The sequence below is a fragment of the Lampris incognitus genome, chromosome 5 (assembly GCF_029633865.1).
Source record: "Lampris incognitus isolate fLamInc1 chromosome 5, fLamInc1.hap2, whole genome shotgun sequence".
In the NCBI taxonomy this organism is placed as follows: domain Eukaryota; kingdom Metazoa; phylum Chordata; class Actinopteri; order Lampriformes; family Lampridae; genus Lampris; species Lampris incognitus.
In genome coordinates this window covers 60,719,286-60,738,740 of record NC_079215.1, presented here as the reverse complement: position 1 = coordinate 60,738,740, position 19,455 = coordinate 60,719,286, and the positions used below count along the sequence as shown (strand labels likewise).

At 44.1% G+C, this 19,455-nt stretch overlaps 1 protein-coding gene across 5 annotated transcripts in view; it reads left to right on the top strand.

Annotated features, from left to right (window-relative positions):
• Positions 1 to 18,913, top strand: part of pnpla6 (patatin-like phospholipase domain containing 6) — a 106,180-nt gene extending 87,267 nt beyond the window's left edge. For all 5 annotated transcript variants that reach the window (XM_056279466.1, XM_056279467.1, XM_056279465.1 and 2 more), the window contains 7 exons: positions 177 to 293; positions 1,999 to 2,147; positions 2,772 to 2,924; positions 3,156 to 3,272; positions 3,755 to 3,836; positions 14,641 to 14,786; positions 16,426 to 18,913. In XM_056279466.1, the coding sequence (XP_056135441.1) occupies positions 177 to 293; positions 1,999 to 2,147; positions 2,772 to 2,924; positions 3,156 to 3,272; positions 3,755 to 3,836; positions 14,641 to 14,786; positions 16,426 to 16,503 (842 nt within the window). In that variant the 3' untranslated portion in view covers positions 16,504 to 18,913. The remainder of the gene's footprint in view (positions 1 to 176; positions 294 to 1,998; positions 2,148 to 2,771; positions 2,925 to 3,155; positions 3,273 to 3,754; positions 3,837 to 14,640; positions 14,787 to 16,425) is intronic.
• The last annotated feature ends 542 nt before the right edge of the window (positions 18,914 to 19,455 follow it).

The following is a 19,455-nucleotide window of genomic DNA, read 5'->3' as shown; positions in this document are numbered from 1 at the left end:
GTTTGGAGTGGTGCAAAACAGAGTCTAACCGTGGACGACAGTCCAAACCACTCTCTTGAGAGGTCGGGATTGTGGTCTGCATGGGCACTAACCCCAGGCATTTGGGCAACGTTATTGAGATGTTATTCCCCCTTCCTCCTCCTCCCTCCTTCCTTCTTCCCTCCCTGGTATGCCAGGCTCACTGTGGCGCTATGTGCGGGCGAGCATGACCCTATCGGGGTACCTGCCGCCCCTCTGTGACCCCAAAGATGGCAACTTGCTAATGGACGGTGGCTACATCAACAATCTGCCAGGCAAGTACAGATGGTACCACCCTCTCCGTAAAAACACCAACCTCCCCAACTTTATCCCCGAATAAGAGAAAGAGGGGAGAAGGTTGGCAAGGCAGGTGGGATGGGGGGCTTTAGGGAAGTAAGACATGGTAAACGGCTGGGTAAGTACAGTTATGTAGCCGTGAGTTTGTTTCAGTGGTTATTGAGCGTAATCTAGTGGTGCATGAATGTTGTGTTGAGTTTTTACCATCTGAAAAGTAGATTGATCAGACCCTTAAGGAGCATCGGCTCATCTAAGGAGGTGTTGGCCAAACACAGGCCGATGTGTGTCCTACAGCGTCTGAGAGGAACTAATGTGCAAAGCGTACACAGAGAACTACTGTTCTCAACAGATCCTACATTTTCCTGTTTTGATAGATGGGGGGGGGGGGGCAGCACAAGTGTCATATAGAAGGTGGAGACATCGCTCTGACCACCAGCTTTTAAAACAAAAGAAACTGTGGAATGTGGTGTGTCTTCCTGTCGAACAGCCAGTTTACCAATTGGCGCGGGGTTAAAAATTGGGAGATTGGGCTGAGATTTTTTTTTTTTTTTTTTTTATCAGACTGAAATCTTGAATATTTTTTGGGACCGGTCTTTCGGGCCGCTAAGCTGCAAACCGCAACCCACGATTCCACAGTTGCTTCGGAGCTGGGAGACACCGGCCTGCTTTGGATCTGATTAGCGCCTCGTGTCGAAATGGAAATGACTGCTCTTCTAATCCTGACGGTTACATCTCAACCAAAAAGCAGCATTCGTTTTTCCATTTCACCCCGAGGAAGGGCACATCGAAAGTGTGTCTGGGCGGTGGGGAGGGGTATTTTCCTCTGCTGACCACAGAGCACATCTTTATTCCCTAAAAGCATTTTAACAACATAATTGGAGGGAGGCTTACATGTTGTAGTAAAACAGAGTTTGGCTCTGATCATGGTGCTCAGATGAAATGCTCAGCCCCGGAGTCCACCTTTAATAGTACTGATCAAGCCTGTGCACTGTTGTCAGGGATGAAACCAGCCTCCATTTCACAAAACTCTGGACTAACTTAGCAGGGCCAGTTTTAAAATGCTCATTCATGCCCAGTTGCTTTCATACTGGTCTCTTGAGGTTTGTGAAAAATGATGGCTTTAATTGGACAGGTACAATTGGGGAGAAAAAGAGGGGAAACCATAATTTTCTCACTGCCTTTACCTTAAAGAAGTGTTGGTCAGGTGGGCTCCTGTAGGCCTCCATGCTATAGTACCATTTTGCCCTGCTGCAGTGGATCAGTGCTTTGGGCGTTGGGGCATATTCCTGGCTCAGAGGTGTGCAGGTTTGAACAGGCTTGCCACAAAAATATCCATCACATCAAATTTACTTTCAACACCAACAAGTCATAAAAGGAAGTTCATTACTCCAAGTGTTGGACTATAATACGTCGTACTGTGGGAACGCCAGGTCATATTTCCGTAGCTGGTTGTAACCCCCGCTGCTGCGAGTCTGGCAGCCAGCAATTGTTGGCTATTTTTGTGGCATGAAAAAGTGTGGTTTTCAAAATGGAGGTGTCAGGAAAGTGAGCTGACCCAGAAAAAATGTGTTGTAACGTAGAACTGGTTTTCTTATTGTACCTGCTGCCAAACTTCTTTTTGGGTGTTGTGTTTGTGATTGCGTGTGTGCGTGTCCATGCTGGTGCATACATGACGTCCCACAGCGGACATCGCCAGGAACATGGGTGCCAAAACAGTCATTGCCATTGACGTGGGCAGCCAGGATGAGACGGACCTCTGTAACTATGGCGACTGCCTGTCTGGCTGGTGGTTGCTGTGGAAACGGCTCAACCCCTGGGCAGAGAAAGTGAAGGTTGAGTATATCTACAGTGATTTGCTGTACAGATACTGCATGCCACATCTGGAGTCACACCTGACCTAGGATCAGGTCCCGCCAGAGAGATCTCGTTCTCATCCATCTGGCTTTTAATTAGATAAAAATACCAAATGTCTCAAGGTGGCACGGTGGCGCAGTGGTTAGCGTGGTCGCCTCGCAGCAAGAAGGTCCTGGGTTCAAGCCCCGTGGTAGTCCAACCTTGGGGGTTGTCCCGGGTCGTCCTCTGTGTGGAGTTTGCATGTTCTCCCCATGTCTGCATGGGTTTCCTCCGGGGGCTCCGGTTTCCCCCCACACTCCAAAGACATGTAGGTCAAGTGAATCGGCCGTACTAAATTGTCCCTAGGTGTGAGTGTGTGTGTGTGTGTGTGTGTGTGTGGGCCCTGTGATGGTCTGGCGGCTTGTCCAGGGTGTCTCCCTGCCTGCTGCCCAATGACTGCTGGGATAGGCTCCAGCATCCCTGCGACCCTGAGTAGGATAAGTGGTTTGGATAATGGATGGATGGATGAAAAAGGATAAACGAGGAAGACCATACTGCAGGTAAACTTGGATTTACACACTTAAAAGCACAGTCATCACCCGCTTTGTCCCGTTGACGGCCAGGTGCCAGACATGGCAGAGATTCAGTCTCGGTTGGCCTACGTATCGTGTGTGCGCCAGCTGGAGGTAGTGAAGAAGAGTGCCTACTGCGAATACATCCGTCCGCCCATCGACCGCTTCAAGACCATGGACTTTGGCAAGTTTGACGAGATCTATGTGAGTCAACAACTGAGTACGGCATTGTGGGATTTGTTTTGTTCATTTGTTGGTTGATTTTTTTTCACGTTTTTTTTTTTTTCTCTGGGGGTGGGGGTTGTTCAGTTTATATAAGTGTGATTACGATTTTGTGCCACCTTACCAAAAATAAGCCACCGGTGAACATCACAAAGCATTTCTAATCATTACGCAACTGTACAGCCGGTTTAATGAAAACACCTTGTCCATCAGGAAGTGGGCTACCAACATGGAAAGCTTGTGTTTACGGGCTGGGGCCGGGGCGACATCATCGAGAACATGCTGAAGGACCACCATTCGGCTGATTACAGCGACAGCAAGAAGACTGATGTGAGTTTACGACTCGTGTTGGCTACATGAGGCATTTAGAAGCTGTTATTTCTGCCAGAGATGTTGTTACGAAGCCCTTAATGATGAGGTGCCCAAACTTCTGCATGTTCCACATGGACTTTTACTTTAGTTTGAGATCCATTAAATCCAGAAAATGAACATTAATTATAACTTAAAATCTAAAAGCTGTCATGTTAAGTTCCCGACAGAAGTTATGTTCATTTATTTTAACTTGGAAGTTCAGTAAAGCACACAGTTGAGCCAGGGTTGCCCAAAGTTTTGCCCACAACTGTATCAACATAAGTTTTTACTCACAAGGCTTGATGCAAACTTGTCCGTTTTATAGTTGATAGGAATTTATGCATATTTTATTTTTGTATTTACCTAAAGAGAGTTTGGATAAAAGCAGTGGATGCATGCTCGATATAGCTTTTTACATAAATGTTATTTTCATTTTGTTTCAATAACTTCTGATTCCTCAGTCCTGTACGTGTCCTGGGGCTGACTTCACTGACCTGGCTGAGATTGTGTCCAGGATAGAGCCGGTTCAGAGCTATGCAGAAGGTGAGGGACCACTTCTTTCCATACAGCAATCATTAAATCACTCATCATATAATGGGCACAGAGTTGGTATGGTACTGTGACACTGTTGTGACAGTGATATGTTGTCCTATCTCCTCTGAGCACAAATGGAAGCCAAGTTAGGGCGGCTTCAGATGATAAGAAATTTGCTCTTAGCTCACCGTAAGGTAGGGTGCAGAGCATAGAGCGGACACTTGATGCAGAGCAAAGCACAGCGCAGGTATACGTCATCAAAGCTAAGCTAACTGTAGCATTGGATTTAGCGAAGTTTGCAAACTATATGCCTATTCACATCTGACTACTGACATCGCCTTGCATTTCTTTTCCTGGTGTGTTTTTAATGTTGTGTTTTAGACTTCGGGGAACTTTTTCTTCCATCGCTCTCTACCTCCCCTGCTTGCATGTGTCACTTCTGGCTGTGTCACATACAGCTGTTATCTCATTGGTTGCACTTTGAAAGGTCAGCGGCAACCAAGGTCAAAGTTGAAATAATTTGAACTTTGAGTGCAGTGCAAGGTGGCAGTTTGAAGCAGTGCGCCATGCCAAGGGTAGCGCTTCCGCCTAGTTGGGCGCCACTGCTCTCCCAGTAGAAAAACAACGGCACCATGTCTACAACAGCTTTGTCCTTCCCCTGCATTCCTAAGTTAAGTCTTAGGGCCAAGTACAATTGGGGAGACAAATCACCAAATATATCACTCAAAAAGCAAACCTCTGCCATGAACTTGTCATCCAGCATTTGCAGATAGATATGTGTTGGCTGTCTTGTGCTGGTTGTCTTGGAGGAAAGCAACTGTCTCCTCCCTGAGCTCACGCACCTTCTTCAAGGCATCACCCTCGCTTAACCATATCATGTCATTGTATGTAAGCAAATTGTTATGCTCAGCTAATGTCACAGAGAGCAGTACACAAAACGTTGATGATGATTAAGACTGGGTGTTTGTCACGGAAAATATTGACTAAAGTCACGGAGCAATCACGGCAAAGTTGTAGACAATCACGGAAAACTGAAAAGAAAGAGGCAGGAATCACGGAGTGTTTTAAATAGCTTGAATGTATTCAGTTGACCAAGAGATCTCATGCACAGTAGTGGTAAATTATTGGAATAACATGCGCAACTGTTGCAACAGTAATAAGTGCTTGAATAAAATTTTGTTTTTAAAAAAAACAGCAGGCAGTTGCCGCTAGTAACAAATGCAACTAAAATGCATTGGTAGACTGCTGCATTTAATAGTTTCGGTCCTTCACGGAAAGAAAGAGCATGCCTTTTGGCCTTTAATTTAACAGAATGTTGTGATAAACCGATTATGCTCAAATTGCATTACTAAAATAATAAAACGGTTACCGTGTATTTATTTATTTAAAGTTTGTTTTGATACAACATGTTGTACATTGCGAGGTTTGAGTCTTTTATGGAGCGCCTGTTGTCACTGACAACGTTACCGTAATGGGAGAAGGAGCGCTCAGCATCAACACTGTTGACAGGGGCCGTCAAACATCTGATTGCAACAACTGTCACAAGGATGGGAATCTTGATCCCAACGCATTCCAGAATCTGTATACATTGTCGCACTTTGTTTCTCCCAGCATTTGGCAGTATGCACAGTACTTGTGCTGTGCTTGTGTATTGTCCTCGACTAGCGGAATGTCCAGGAACAATTCTTTTTCGTCCAGGTTTAGGAATATGGCCTGGTTGGGATCGAATACCTGACGTGCACTGAGAAATCTTGAAGCAGGTTGTCTGAATCGGGCCGTGGAATTTAGGTCCATGTAGCCTTGGAGTTTCTCAGCACTCTCTTTCAGTGCTTCCTTCCCAATGGGGTGGTCGCATTCATTAAAACTACCATCAAGCCACACCGCAAGGTCGCGCAATTCATTCGTGACCGTATGTGAGCGAATCGCCGGCTCTTCATATTTTCTCAATGTGCGCATGATGCGTGGTGCTGGTGCATACTGTTGAAGCATTGACAGTTGTTCGATGACTTCGCGTGACTGTGACAAACTGATAAGCTCAGCCATTGATGTGCTCTGAGACCGTTGTCTTTCTTCCTCAAAGAAGTAAATGTAGTCATCCAAGTGGTTCATGTGGAATAAGGCTGCTTCAAACCAGCTGTTCCATCGCGTTATTACAGGTGTCGGTGGAATGCACGGAGTTTTCTCATTTTCCTGGAGATACTACATGCGGAATCTAGCTTTACGCGCTGGACAAGCTGTAAACGCCTGTTTCACAGCCACAACCAGATCGTTGACTTTCTTAAATGTCTTGCGCCATACGTCACCCACCAAGTTTAACAGGTGTGCAACGCAGGTCATATGGACAGCGTTTAGAAAGAGAGGTTTCATTCCTCGTTCCCATGCCTTAGTCATATACGCAGCGTTGTCAGATACAACTGCAGTGACTCGATCGAAGGGGACCGCATATTTCATCAGTGTACCCTGTATGGCCTGGCTTACTGTCTTGAAATTGACACTGTCTAGAACCACGCAATCTAACAGAATTACATCCAATTTCAACTCCTCCTCGCACTCGGGTTTGCTTAATACATCCAGTATGTTGAGAACGTATCTGTCCTCGGCATCAGTGGTCTCGTCAGCAACAATGCTAATTCCATCACAAACTTGGAGTTTGTCTTTGATCTCGTTCACGTGTTTCGCGAATATGCTAGGCAGGTAGGTGCGTCGGAGTTGACAGGCACTTGGAATTACTCCGATGTCGCGGAGATTGCTTTCCAGGTAGGACTTCAGGCCAACATTGTCCAGTGTGTGTAAGGGGATGTTGGCTGAAGTGAAAGCTTCTGTACCTTTAATCACCCCACTCTGTCTATGCAATTGTGCGGTTGTTTTAGCTTGAAACAGCTCTGACACAGGTTTCTGCAGTTTTCGGCTCTTCTCGGTTTCAATGGCCCGATCTGCGGTTTTCTTTTTATGGACGTTTGTCTGCAAATGCTTGTCGCAACTTGCTTTTCGAGTGTAGTCCACCGGGATGTTACACACTGAGCGAAATAACAAACCACCACTGACATGAAACGTTTTTTCTGGGTATTGTAGGGATCGTGCTTTAGCGGAGGTCTTTGCAGCTTTACTCATTTTGAAGTTTTTGATCAGACCGTGACTAACGTTAGCTGTTCATTCATTCGCACTTCTAACGTAACCATGGGAACGTAACATTATGCGGTAAACTTCCGGTAATTGGGACAATCTATGGGTTGGAGTGTAGGTCAAAATGTACAATGCTAGTCTATATGCGGTTCAGAAGTGATGGTTAAAATGCTTAGTGCCTATACAGATCACACTGTAGGCTACGTTAAGATTGACAGTTAGGGTACCATTCAAAACTGTAGAAAAATCACGGAAAGCACTAAAAACTGGGGAAATCGCGGACATGGCAAAAAAATGGCGAGAATCACCGAGTCCGTGATACCTGCGACTTCCGTGACAAACACCCAGCCTTAATGATGATGAATACTCGATGTTGGTCTGATAAAAGTAATGATGGCCCTGACACACTCCCTGATGTATTTCAATTCATCACTGAGTTCAGTGTGTATATCAGTCTGGTGCAAAACGCAGTGTTGTGATCCCACCCGTGCCACAAGAGCTGCTAGTCTTGCAGATAAACCCTGCACGCTACCGGCCATAGACAAGTATGTTCACACATCCTGAATTTAGTCAATTCTCATTGAAAAAAGAGACTATTTCATGGAAGAAAATCTCACTTGTATGCCTGAAAAGAAGGACCTGAATAAAATTCAGAACTCCTACCGCAAGCAACAGCTGAAAAAAAGTGCCCCATCCTTTCCCCCCTCCATTTAGTACTAGAGTAGCACACACAGAGCTCCACCTGATGTCCCACAGCCCACTTAGACCCACCTTGCTGGGGGTCCACACCTCCTCATTTACATACAGCTAAAAAAAACTAAAATGAAAATGGCAAATGGAAAAGAGAAAAGGGAGTGGGTAAAAGAAGAAAAAAATCTACTTTATTTCTTGCAGGTAATTTTCCACTTTCAAGTTTCTTTTAGATGTTTTTTTTCATTTTCCACTGGTATTTTCATTTTGAGCTTTTCTGTTTTCTCTTTCAACTTTTCCATTTAACTTTCCATTTTCAAATTTTCATTTCATATCCGTTAGCAATTAAAACATCAGTTTTTCTTGTTCTATTTTCTTTTTCACTTTGTCATTTAATTATAGGTTGATTATCTCTAGTAAGTACATTTTTATTTATATTGCACTTTTAAAAACATAGTTACAAAGTGTTTTACACTCAATACAGAATTTACAAGTAAATACATAAGATAAATTGAATGAATATAAAACATGGCATAGAGAGTAACAGACCAAGCTAAAAATGAACCAGAACAGAAGGCAGGGAAGAGGATCTATAAAAAGGCTTGCCTGAAAGGGCGGGTTTTTAGAAGCTGCTTAAAACTGTCCCAAAGATTCAGCAAATCTAATGGATTGGGGAAGGTTATTCCAGAGGCTTGAGGCTAAAACTGCAAAGGCGTGGTCACCTTTTGTTTTGCAGTTGGAGGAAGGGATGGATAAAAGATCGAGGTTTTAGGATCGCAGTGGTGGGAAAGTGGAACGAGAAGATCAGAAATGTAACTGGGTGCTTTAAATGTAATCAATAAGATCTTATAGATTATTCTGAATTTTATGGGAAGTCAGTGGAGGGATGCAAGAATAGGGGTAATATGGGACCTACGGCTAGTTCTAGTTAGTAGTCTAGCAGCTGCATTCTGAACCAGCTGTAGATGATTTAAAGTAGTTTGATTGAGGCCAGAGTAGAGGGAGTTACAGTAATCTAGATGGGAGAAAAGAAATTGTGAATTAATATTTTGATATCCTTAAAAGACAAAATATTTTTGATTTTTGCAATATTTCTTAGCTGAAGAAAACAGGATTGGACAAGCTTAGTAATATGGTGATCAAAAGACATTCTGGTCAAAGATTTTTAGTGGTAGGTTTGATGTTTGGATGAAGTGGACCAAGTGATTACTGCAGTGGCAAAGTTCCCAGGACCAATTGAGAGAACTTCAGTTTTGTCGGGGATGGAGGAAATTAAGGGACATCCGGTCTTTGGTGACAGCTAGGCAATCATGGGGGGAGGACAGTTGATTCAGGTTATTGGGTTTGGCAGAGAAATAGATCTGAGTATCATGGGCATAACAGTAGTATGAAATGTCTTGAAAGTGACTAAACAAATGACCCAGAGGACGCATGTATAAAGACAAAAGGATTGGCCCAAGGACAGACCCCTGAGGGACTCCACACAGTAGGAGTGCTAACAAGGATACAAGATTGTTAATACAAACATTAAAATGTCTATTAGTCAGATAAGAGCAAAACCAATTTAATGCCGTACCAGAAATGCCAACCCAGTTCTCCAACCTATCAGATAAGATGGCATGATCCGACTATGGCCGGACTCGGTGAAGCAGCAATCATTGGCAACGCTGTCTTCGGGAGGGGGGCGGAGTCGGCTTGTGTTCGTCATGTGAATGCGTCTCTGTGTGTGTCGGAAAAACAGTGGTTCGGCTTGGATTCGCCTTGTCACGAAAGTGGGGAGGCGCTTTCCTTCGAGACTGCCGGCCGGAGAGATGCAGTTGGCGAACGCATGCAATACGAGGGTGGGTGTTTGAATTAAAATAGGGATCAATTGGCCACTAAATTGGGAGAAAAAAGGGAAAAATCAGAAATAAATTTATTAAAAAAAAAAAATAAGATGGCATGATCGATGATATCAAAGGCAAATCTAGGTAAATCTAGAAGAATAAGAATAGTGTATTCACCTTTATCAGCATGCATAAGAATGCCATTGGACACTTAGTGATGCAGTCTCAGTACTATGCTTGTGACAAAAGCCGGATTGAAATTTATCGAAAATGTTATGACCCTCAGTCAGCTGCAGGATTTGGTCCGCAGCAATTTTTTTCAAGGATTTTTGATAAAAAATAAAGTTTGGAAATCGATCTATAATTCTCTACCCTTGCTGGATCGAAAGAGGGTTTTTTGAGGAGGGGCTGAACACAGCCAGGATGACAGGGACTGTGGCTCTAGAGCAGGGGTGCCCACAATTTTTTGACTCGTGAGCTACTTTTAAAATGACCAGGTCAAAATGATCTACTCATATTAAAAATAATAATAATAAAAATACCCATTACATGTTTTACATATAGTATATGAACATTTATATACAGTGTGTGTATTTATATACATGTTGTGTTACATATACAGTATTGCAATGGATTTGCATTTATATTGAACCTTAATAATCATACCAAGCACTTGCTACTACACTATGTTGAAATTGCATCACTGCATGAACCTTTACAGCTGTGTTAAATAGATTTGTGATCTCTACCTCTCTACTCTGAGGATGACCTGCACTGGAGGGAGTCAGACAGGTTGCATAGTTCGGACAGTAGCTGTTGGTAGCCAGCCTCAAGCAGGCCTCCAAATGACCATCTGTCATGGTGGAACGGTATTTGGACTTGATAATCTTCATGTGAGAAAAGGCTGACTCACACAAATAAGTAGAGCCGAATAATGCCGTCAAGGAGCCTGCACATTTCCTCATGTTTGGGTACTTGCCCTCTGTAAGTAAGTTCCAAAACTCTCCATGCACCCTGGACTTAAGCTGAATGTCAGCCTGTACTGTCAGCATCTCATCCTCCACTGCAGACGAGTTCAGGTGGAACAGTGATGCCATTGTTTAGGCGAGGGAATCCACCTCTGTATCTTCCCCAAATGGGTAGCACATAAATGTAGCGATTGGCTCAAGCAAAGCAAAAGTCTTGAAACCGTTTGTCAAAGTCTGACCGGACATTTTCAATCTGCTCTGTGTAGCGTGCACTGTCAAGTTGTGCACACGCCCTCCCTTGCTTCTCCAGCTCTGCTGCGAGGTTTCGGGAGTTTCCCAAATCACAGCGGTGCAACTTTGAGGACAGAAGTTGCATTTTCCGTTTGAAAGCGTTAACTGAGCTGATCATGTTTACCACGCTTTTGTCTTTTCCTTGCAGCTCTAAGTTAAGCTCGTTCAACATGTTGGTTAAATCAGTTAAAAACGCCAAGTCTAGCAGCCACTGATTGTCATTAAGTTGCTTGTGTTCCGCATGTTTAGTGATAAGGAGAAACTCCTTAATCTCCGGACAGAGCTCTCAAAATCTCTGCAAGAATCTCCCTCTACTAAGCCTTCTCACGTCAGTGTGTAGCAAGAGGTCAGAGTAGTTACAGTCGGCCTCTTCCAAATGTGTACCAAACAACCGTCTTTGAAGAGACCTTGCTCGAATAGAACAGGCGGGTTTGGTTGCCACATCCATGATCTCTTTCATGTTTAGCATTTTTGCGTATAATGCTTGTTGATGTAATATGCAATGGTAATTAAGGAAGTCCGGGAAAGCATCGTCCTCCCTGCACTTGGCAATAAATCCATTAGAGTGGCCCACCATAGCAGGCGCACCGTCCGTGGTGTTTGACACCAGTTTACACACTGGGAACTGGGTTTTATCCACAAAGTTTTTGAAGATCTGAAAAATGTCCTCTCCCCGCGTGTGTTCCTTCATGGGTAGTATTGTTAACAGCTCCTCTTTTGCGGTCATATCTTGAAACACCATGCGAATGAAAATGCACAATTGGGCCGTATCACTTATGTCCGTAAACTCGTCCAATTGTAGTGAGAAACACTCAGTCCACGATGTCCCTCCAAAGCTGCTGTGTCAAATCATCGCCCATCACTTCACAGCGCCTTGTGACGGAATCTCTTGATAACTGGAGAGCTTTGATTGAAGATATTATTTCTGATTTGTTTTTAAAGTCCCGAAACAACGAATCTGCTGCCTCAAGGAAGGCCTCTTTCATCATCTCTCCATCTTGGAAGGCTTTCTTATGCTTAATGATGGAGTGACTCACCCGTAAAGATGCTTGGGTGGCTGCCTTTGCCTTTGAATGCAGCTGCGGGAAAAGTGACTGCTGGGCGATTAACTGCGATTTTAGTTCCCTCACCTTTCTCTTTCTCAGCTCGCTTTTCGGAGGGAAGTCATTGTCACAGTTTTTATGAACAGTTCGAAATTGCCTCTCCACATTTCCTTTTTTTGGGATAGCAATGCTAGACTGACAGATGAGACAAACGCATTTGGAATAAGACATGGTGAAAAAAAGTCCTCCTCCCATTCCACATGGAAATGGTACTGTAAAATGACACGCTGGCCACTGGCTGGCGGGTCTGACCCTTTAGTCGAGCGGTTAGCGATGTCTCCTGCGGTGCGGGCGATACAGGTTCACTTCCCGGCCACGGCAGTTCGCTACAGTATGTTTTTTGTTTCTTGCTAGGTCCGGCTCCCCCACTCATTTTTGTTTTGTTTCACTTTTTTGTAGAGTTTTTTTTAGAGAGGTGAACTAGCTAGCTCGATGCAGTTTTGCGTTAGCTCACGTTGTGGGCATGTGAACTTCAAGGTACGTTAGAGAAGGGCTCTGGTTGTTATGGTAACCTAATGTAAGTTTTAGGTTTCGCTCTAGAATCTTTGGTTTTAGGCAACAGCAGACTGGCCGTCCTTTACGTCAATCAAAAGGCAAATGCCAAATGGAGGACAGATGATAGGCTAATGTCTTGGGGAAAAAAAAGTTTTTTTGAATGTCATGGAGATCTACCAGCACTGCCTTCGCGATCTACTGGTCGATCGCGATCGACGTAGTGGGCACCCCTGCTCTAGAGAAACAGTGTGTAGCTGTGTTAAAGAAACGAATGTTCCTGATTATGGAATCCTCCACTATTAATGTAGTTGGGGAGAAGAGGGGACAAGGAGCTGACGGCTGTGGGTTCTCAAGGCTGAAGAGAGAGAATAATCTGTTTGCACAGGCTGTGTTAATGTCACTTGCTGATGAAGGGGTGTCTGGGCTGGCAACTGTTGTGACGAGGCAGCGACAACAGGTCTGCGAGAGGGATTCCCTGCTGACTCGGGGCAAGGAAGACTTCCTTATCTGAGCATGGCCTCTCTCAAAGTCTTATGATGGGAAGTCATTGACTGGGATGAGGGTCAATGATTTGGCTTTGCAGTGGAGCATCAAGCCACCTGAACATTCCACAAGAAGTGTGAAAGCTGCGATGTCAGCAAACATTGTAGGAGAGGGGTTCGGATCAGGAGCATTGACTGGGTTGGCCGGGGTGTCGTCAGGCAGTGTCGCATAGCGGTTGGGGATCCTTAGGTGATGTGAGTCTTGACTAGCTGCTCAAAGCACTTCATGATGGCTGATTGGGGCGGTAGTGGTTGAGGCAGGTTACCTTGGCTTTGTTTGGGACATGGATGATGGCGGTGTTTTTGAAGCATGTGGGGACTACTACAAACTGGGCCATAGAAATGTAAAATATGTCCATGAATACGCTGGCCAGCTGGTCAACACAGTCTTTGAGAACCTGGTGCTTTGTAAGATTAACCTTCTTGAAGGTTTACTTCATCTTGGACACCGTCGGGGATAATGCAGTGTCCTCCAGTGCTGCAGGTGGCTCCGCAGTAGGTTTGATTTCCACAGCTTCAAAGCCGAGCATAGAAGGTGTTAAGCTCGTCTGAGAGTGAGGCTAATGACTGTGGGGTACAGCCGGATTTTCTGTTGTAGTCTTTGATTGTCTGTTGTCCACTCCATATATCCCAGGTTGTAGCCTTGACAGTGGAACTCTAATTTGTCTCTGTACTCCCTCTTGGCATCCCTGATGGCTTCCCTGAGGTTGTATCTGGATATCTGGTCTTCCTATAAGCGTCCATGTCCCCTGAGTTGAAAGCGGAGGTCTAAAGGTCCTTACACACCAGGCCGACGGTCAGCTGTCGGCCAGTGTCGGTCCATCGGTGAGCATCTGTGACCCTAGTTTTTGCGGTGTGTCCTGCACTGTTAGCACTAGTTGGACCCTTGTTGGCAGCTTTTCAGCTGATTCAGCATGTTGAATCGGTGGAGCCCATCGGTGGCAGAGATCACTCTGATTGGCTGTTCAGCTTAGCGAATCAGTGCAGAATGTACATGCTGGTTGGCCGTTGGCTGTAGTCTTTGTGGTGTGTTCAAGTGCTACGTTTTGGCCCAGGTGACAGGTGACGTGAGGCAATGCAACAGTCGGTCTTTGTCGCCGCTAGTTGGTTTGGTGTGTCAGGCCCTAACAGACACGAGAAAATGCTGTCGAACCATCAAAACTCCATAGTTGTAGATGAAGAGAGAGTTGTAAAATGGAATGTGTAAATCGAATGTTCCCCATAAAATATTTGTGTACTGCGATTTACATATAGAATTGAGTTGTGTGTTCAAGTATGAATACTTTTGCCAACACATTTGCAAATCAGTATACAAGTGTAAGTAACAAAACACAAGTACAACTCTAGCTACTCAAGTACAAGAAATAAAATACACCCATGAATCTTTAGAAATTTAAGTACAATTTATGATGGCAATTTAATACCATACTAGGTCGGTGTTGCTGACATGAGACAGTGTAAGGAGCGTGCTTACATTTATTTGTTGGTGTCACTGGAGACTCAGCGCTAACATACATTTTCTTCTTAATGACAGAAAAAAAAATCAGCTCTGCTTTAAGATTTGCTCTAAACTATAAGTTAACTGAACAAGATAAGCTATGAGTGTTGATCTGATATTGTTTCGTACTACCTTCACCTTTCCAGTGGGTTAAAGTGGTGAAATCAATAAAGAATCGGCTCATTCACCTTGGGTTCCCCTAGTCGTCCTATTCAGCCTATATATTGTCCAGGTGCAAACCAGTCAGTAAACAGTTTGTAAAATCTCTGCATTTCAGCAGAAGAATCTGACTGTCTGACCGAGTATGAGGAAGACGGGATGGATACAGTGAGAGAAGAGGAGGGGGAGGAAGAGGAGGAGGAGGTAGATGACCCCGAGGACCAATCCCCAGGAGATTGGGTCCAGAACGGAGTCTTCCAGACGGTGAGAGCTCACACACACACACACACACACACACACACACACACACACACACACACACACACACACACACACACACACACACAGGAATACAAACTTCCACATTACCTGTAATGAGGACCTTGTACTGATCTTAAGGCATCCTTACTCTCCCAGAAGCCCCCCTTTCGTATGATCAGATCTTAATTGCATGTACACAAGTAAACAAATTAATGTATAAGTACACACACAAACGTGTACTCCAGGGCTGTTGGAATGAATTTCAGGAGTTGAATATAAATCACATAGTAAAATATTAATACTTATCAAATGCCGAAATTACTATCCTAATGTGTTTTTTTTTATAAATATATTGGCTAATGGTAGCAAATCTCACCCTTGCCTTGGCCTACCTGCGTGTGAAGGTGTCATGCCAGTGTTCCGACGGCCCATTATTCTGAAACCATAATAGTCCGAAAAATGTCCCATTGGACCGAAAGCCCATTTGTCCATCAGCCCATTATCCTGAAAACAAAAGCCCGCTGCCACAAAGGGCCGTTGTTCTGACGAAATGCTTTTGTCACGTCACATCGGATGAACAATAAAGTTTTCTGAGTCTTGACTCTGAATCACAATCTCACGTTCAATGTGTTAACTTTGGCCTCTAACGTCACAGTAATCTGAAATGGCAGAAAGCGATGCACCCACGGAAATCGCCACACCTGACCATTTAAGAAGTAATATGTGGACATTTTTTTGGATTTCCATCAACAACCTGAAAAATAAAAAACAAATAGGTATAATAATCTGGTAATGTAAGGGGCGCCCGGGTAGCGTAGCAGTCTATTCCGTTGCCTACCAACACAGGGATCTTCGGTTCGAATCCCCGTGTTACCTCTGGCTTGGTCGGGCGTCTCTACAAACACAATTGGCCGTGGTGGCGGGTGGGAAGCCGGATGTGGGTATGTGTCCTGGTCGCTGCACTAATGCCTCCTCTGGTTGGTCGGGGCGCCTGTTCAGAGGGGAGGGGGAACTGAGAGGAATAGCATGATCCTCCCACGTGCTACGTCCTCCTGGTGAAACTCCTCACTGTCAGGTGAAAAGAAGCGGCTGGCGACTCCACATGTATGGGAGGAGACGTGGTAGTCTGCAGCCCTCCCCGGATTGGCAGAGGGGGTGGAGCAGCGACCGGGACGACTCAAAAGGGTGGGGTAATTGGCCAGGTACAATTGGGGAGAAAAAGTGGGCAACCCCCAAAAAAAAATTCTGGTAATGTTGGAATGCCTGCTAGTGGACAGAAAACCACATGCAGATAGTGGCGTTGGCAATGCATAAGCCTACGTTTACAGTGTATACATGATAAATATTAATAACAGGCTAAATTTGAGCATTAAAAATTCAAATATAATTCAAATATTAAAAATAATAAGGAAGGAAATTTGAATGGAATTATAGACAGCCCTAGTGTACTCCTTCCCAAGCGAGGGCCTACTTGATCAATACACTCCTAAAGAAAACCCTGAATCCAGTCTTGTCCAATCCTTACTTTTGACTCAAAGCTGGAACAAAGTTCAAAGGGAAAGTCAAGTTATTTCTACACACAAACACAAAAAGATACAGATGAAGACACACTGAAGATGAGATGTCTGTCTTGTTTCTCCAGGATGAGGAGAAATCTGTACGCCAGCGCAGAAAACTTGCAGGGGACTCCAACACCTGCTCTGAGGTCTCAGACTGCTGACAAAGGGAGAGAGATGAGAAAGAGTCGGGAACAGGGGCCAAGAGTACAGAACACAGTGGACAATGTGAAGTAGGACCTCAGAATTGGCCCTTTTGAACTTTGAATACTCTGAAAGCCTTTTTTGTGCTTGAAGGAGTCACCATTGATCCTTAGCTTGATCTTATGTCACGTCACCTTGTGGACATACATCTGTACCACTTCCTCCTCTTCTGTCAAAACTAAACCAGTCTGTACTAAACAAGATGACGGGTGTGGACTGTCTGTGGAGGTCAACCCTGAACAGAGTACCTTACACCACCGCTTGTACAAGAGCCCTCAGAGGTCTCAGTCAGCGGAGTCCACAGGCCCATCAACAACCAACTCAACTCGCATACACGCTCAAGGGTCATTATCTCATCTCCTAGTCAAGAGGAAGACACTGCTTGCATGTAGTCTGTCTGTCTGATAATTTACATATTACTGTTTTGAATACATCCGCATCACGCTAACAGACATTAACGGGGCTAAAAGATATCACGGGGCCCATGCCATTCCTGCATGTTTGCGCTCTCTTGTTGATATAAGTGTGTGTACATGGCAGAGTGCCTGTGCACTTGTTCTCGTGTGTCTATGCGCGTCAACGTTTATTCTAGTCCACACTTGCAAGGGTATGGTGTGCAATAGAACGGGCGCAGAGATGGGCACACTTGTGAGGAGCACTGATGGCAAAGCGACTGAGTAGAAGACTGAAGTCAAGGATGAACAGGTACAGAAACGTAGACTAACAGATAAGGTTATGTCAGCAGTCAGGTTTAACGTGAAGTAGGGCGTCACGTAGGAAAAGATGCTGGAGTCATCATGTAGAAACAAAGTTTGAATGAAAAGAAATTGAATGATGTTGATGAGGAGGCCAAAATAATTAGTTCATTTAAGAGAGTCAAATTGAATGGATGGGGTGATGGAGATGAGACTGAAAATTACTGACTGAGAGGAGGTAAAGAAAGGTGTGCAGAGGAAATGAAGTGATCCAAGTGAGAAAAGATGCAAAAACACAAAACGGATGTTATGACGAGAGATGAGTGAGATGGGGGGGGGGGTGTTTGGATGTAATCATGTGTGCTCATGTGTGCTCGAAATCAGACATTTGATCAGTTCTGTGCTTTCACCATATTTATTTTTCTTGATCAAAGTAAAAGCAGAGGACGATTTCTCAACTGCAGCTCTACACAAAGGGAAAGGAGAACAGGGAATTTTCCGGTATACTTATACAACACACTCTCTTTGTCTCCCTACCTATGCTTGCATGGGATCGCATACGGCGCTTACAGTTGCGTCACGTAATTTGTCATGTTTATCCTGGTTTAAAGGAATCGAGCTGCAAAAATAAGACTGAATTTGTTGTTTTTTTATGTTCCTGGTATGCAAATGACCACACGTTTTGTGTTGTCAAACACAGTTTCATTTCATGTACTCTGCACAATGTGTCGATATAAACAAGTTACCTCCAGCAAGGGCGCCGTCATCAGCGTATATAGAATACATTTACCAGTCTTTTTGGAAAAGGTCAAATCTGAAACTTGAAATGACTAGAAAATCACTTCTCATCACAGACACCCTAATTGAAATGGACCTCTTGGAAAATTATAACAGACCTACGTTATGAAATAACCAGTTATCAAAATAACCAGTCGTCTATGAAAAGGCACTCTTTTGAAAGCTGTTCACCCGGTCTGAACGGTCGCCAGTTTTTGCTTTTGATTTTATTTATTCGTGTTACTACTGGCTTTTTAAAATACCTGCTTTTTTTAATGAAATATTTAATTTGAATATATTGAACAAAATGGCTGTTTTTTGATTAGCTCAGCTTTAGTTGTTTTGTACTAAAATACCTGGGATACGTACTTGCTCAGAAAATGTAATGCTTTAGTTAATTTGCCATCTGCCTTGAGATGCCAAGCGAGACTAAAGATGTAACTTTTGACTTATGAAAGATATGCGTACTCATTAATATGGGTACTCATTAATAAATATAAATTATAATGTGCATCATATTGCTATTGCATTTGAGTTTTATTTTTCCCCTACCCTTGGTGTTGTTGCATACGAAAGCATTGGTCAGAAATTACATATAATGCTCATTGTCTGAAATTAGCTTGAGAATGGAGACTCCCATCAACGTCAGAGCTGACATTGTGTTGGTAAGCGTGACATCCTGAGTACAAAAAGTATGATGAGTGTTGGCTGTAGGCTTTTGTGTGCTCCCTATGGGGAGAGTCAACACGGTACTGAGGAGCATTTCCCAGTCTACAGAGAGCATAGTATACTATATTTACTGTAGTCAACAGGACAAATTTAAAATAAACAGTATTCTCAAATGAAATTTTGTGCAAAAATAATGTAATGTGAATATTAAAATATCTAATAAAATAAAAAGCTCACAAATTTACTACTGTCTACTACTACTACTACTGCTGCTGCTGCTTTTGGATGCTCCCGTTAGGGGTCGCCACATCGGATCACCCGTTTCCATCTCTTCCTGTCCTATGCATCTTTCTGTTGTCACACCAGCCACCTGCATATCCTCCCTCACCACATCCATAAACCTCCTCTTTGGCCTTCCTCTTTTCCTCTTGCCTGGCAGCTCCATATTCAGCATCCTTCTCCCAATATACCCAGTGTCTCTCCTCCACACATGTCCAAACCATCTCAATCTTGCCTCTCTTGCTTTGTCTCCAAACTGTCCAACCTGAGCTGTCCCTGTAATATACTTGTTCCGAATCCTGTCCTTCTTCATCACTCCCAGCGAAAATCTTAGCATCTTCAACTCTGCCACCTCCAGCTCCACCTCCTGTCGTTTCATCAGTGCCACTGTCTCCAAACCGACATAGTTGGTCTCACAACCATCTTGTAAACCTTCCCTTTAACTTTTGCTGTTATCATTCTGTCACAAAACACTTCTGACACTCTTCTCCA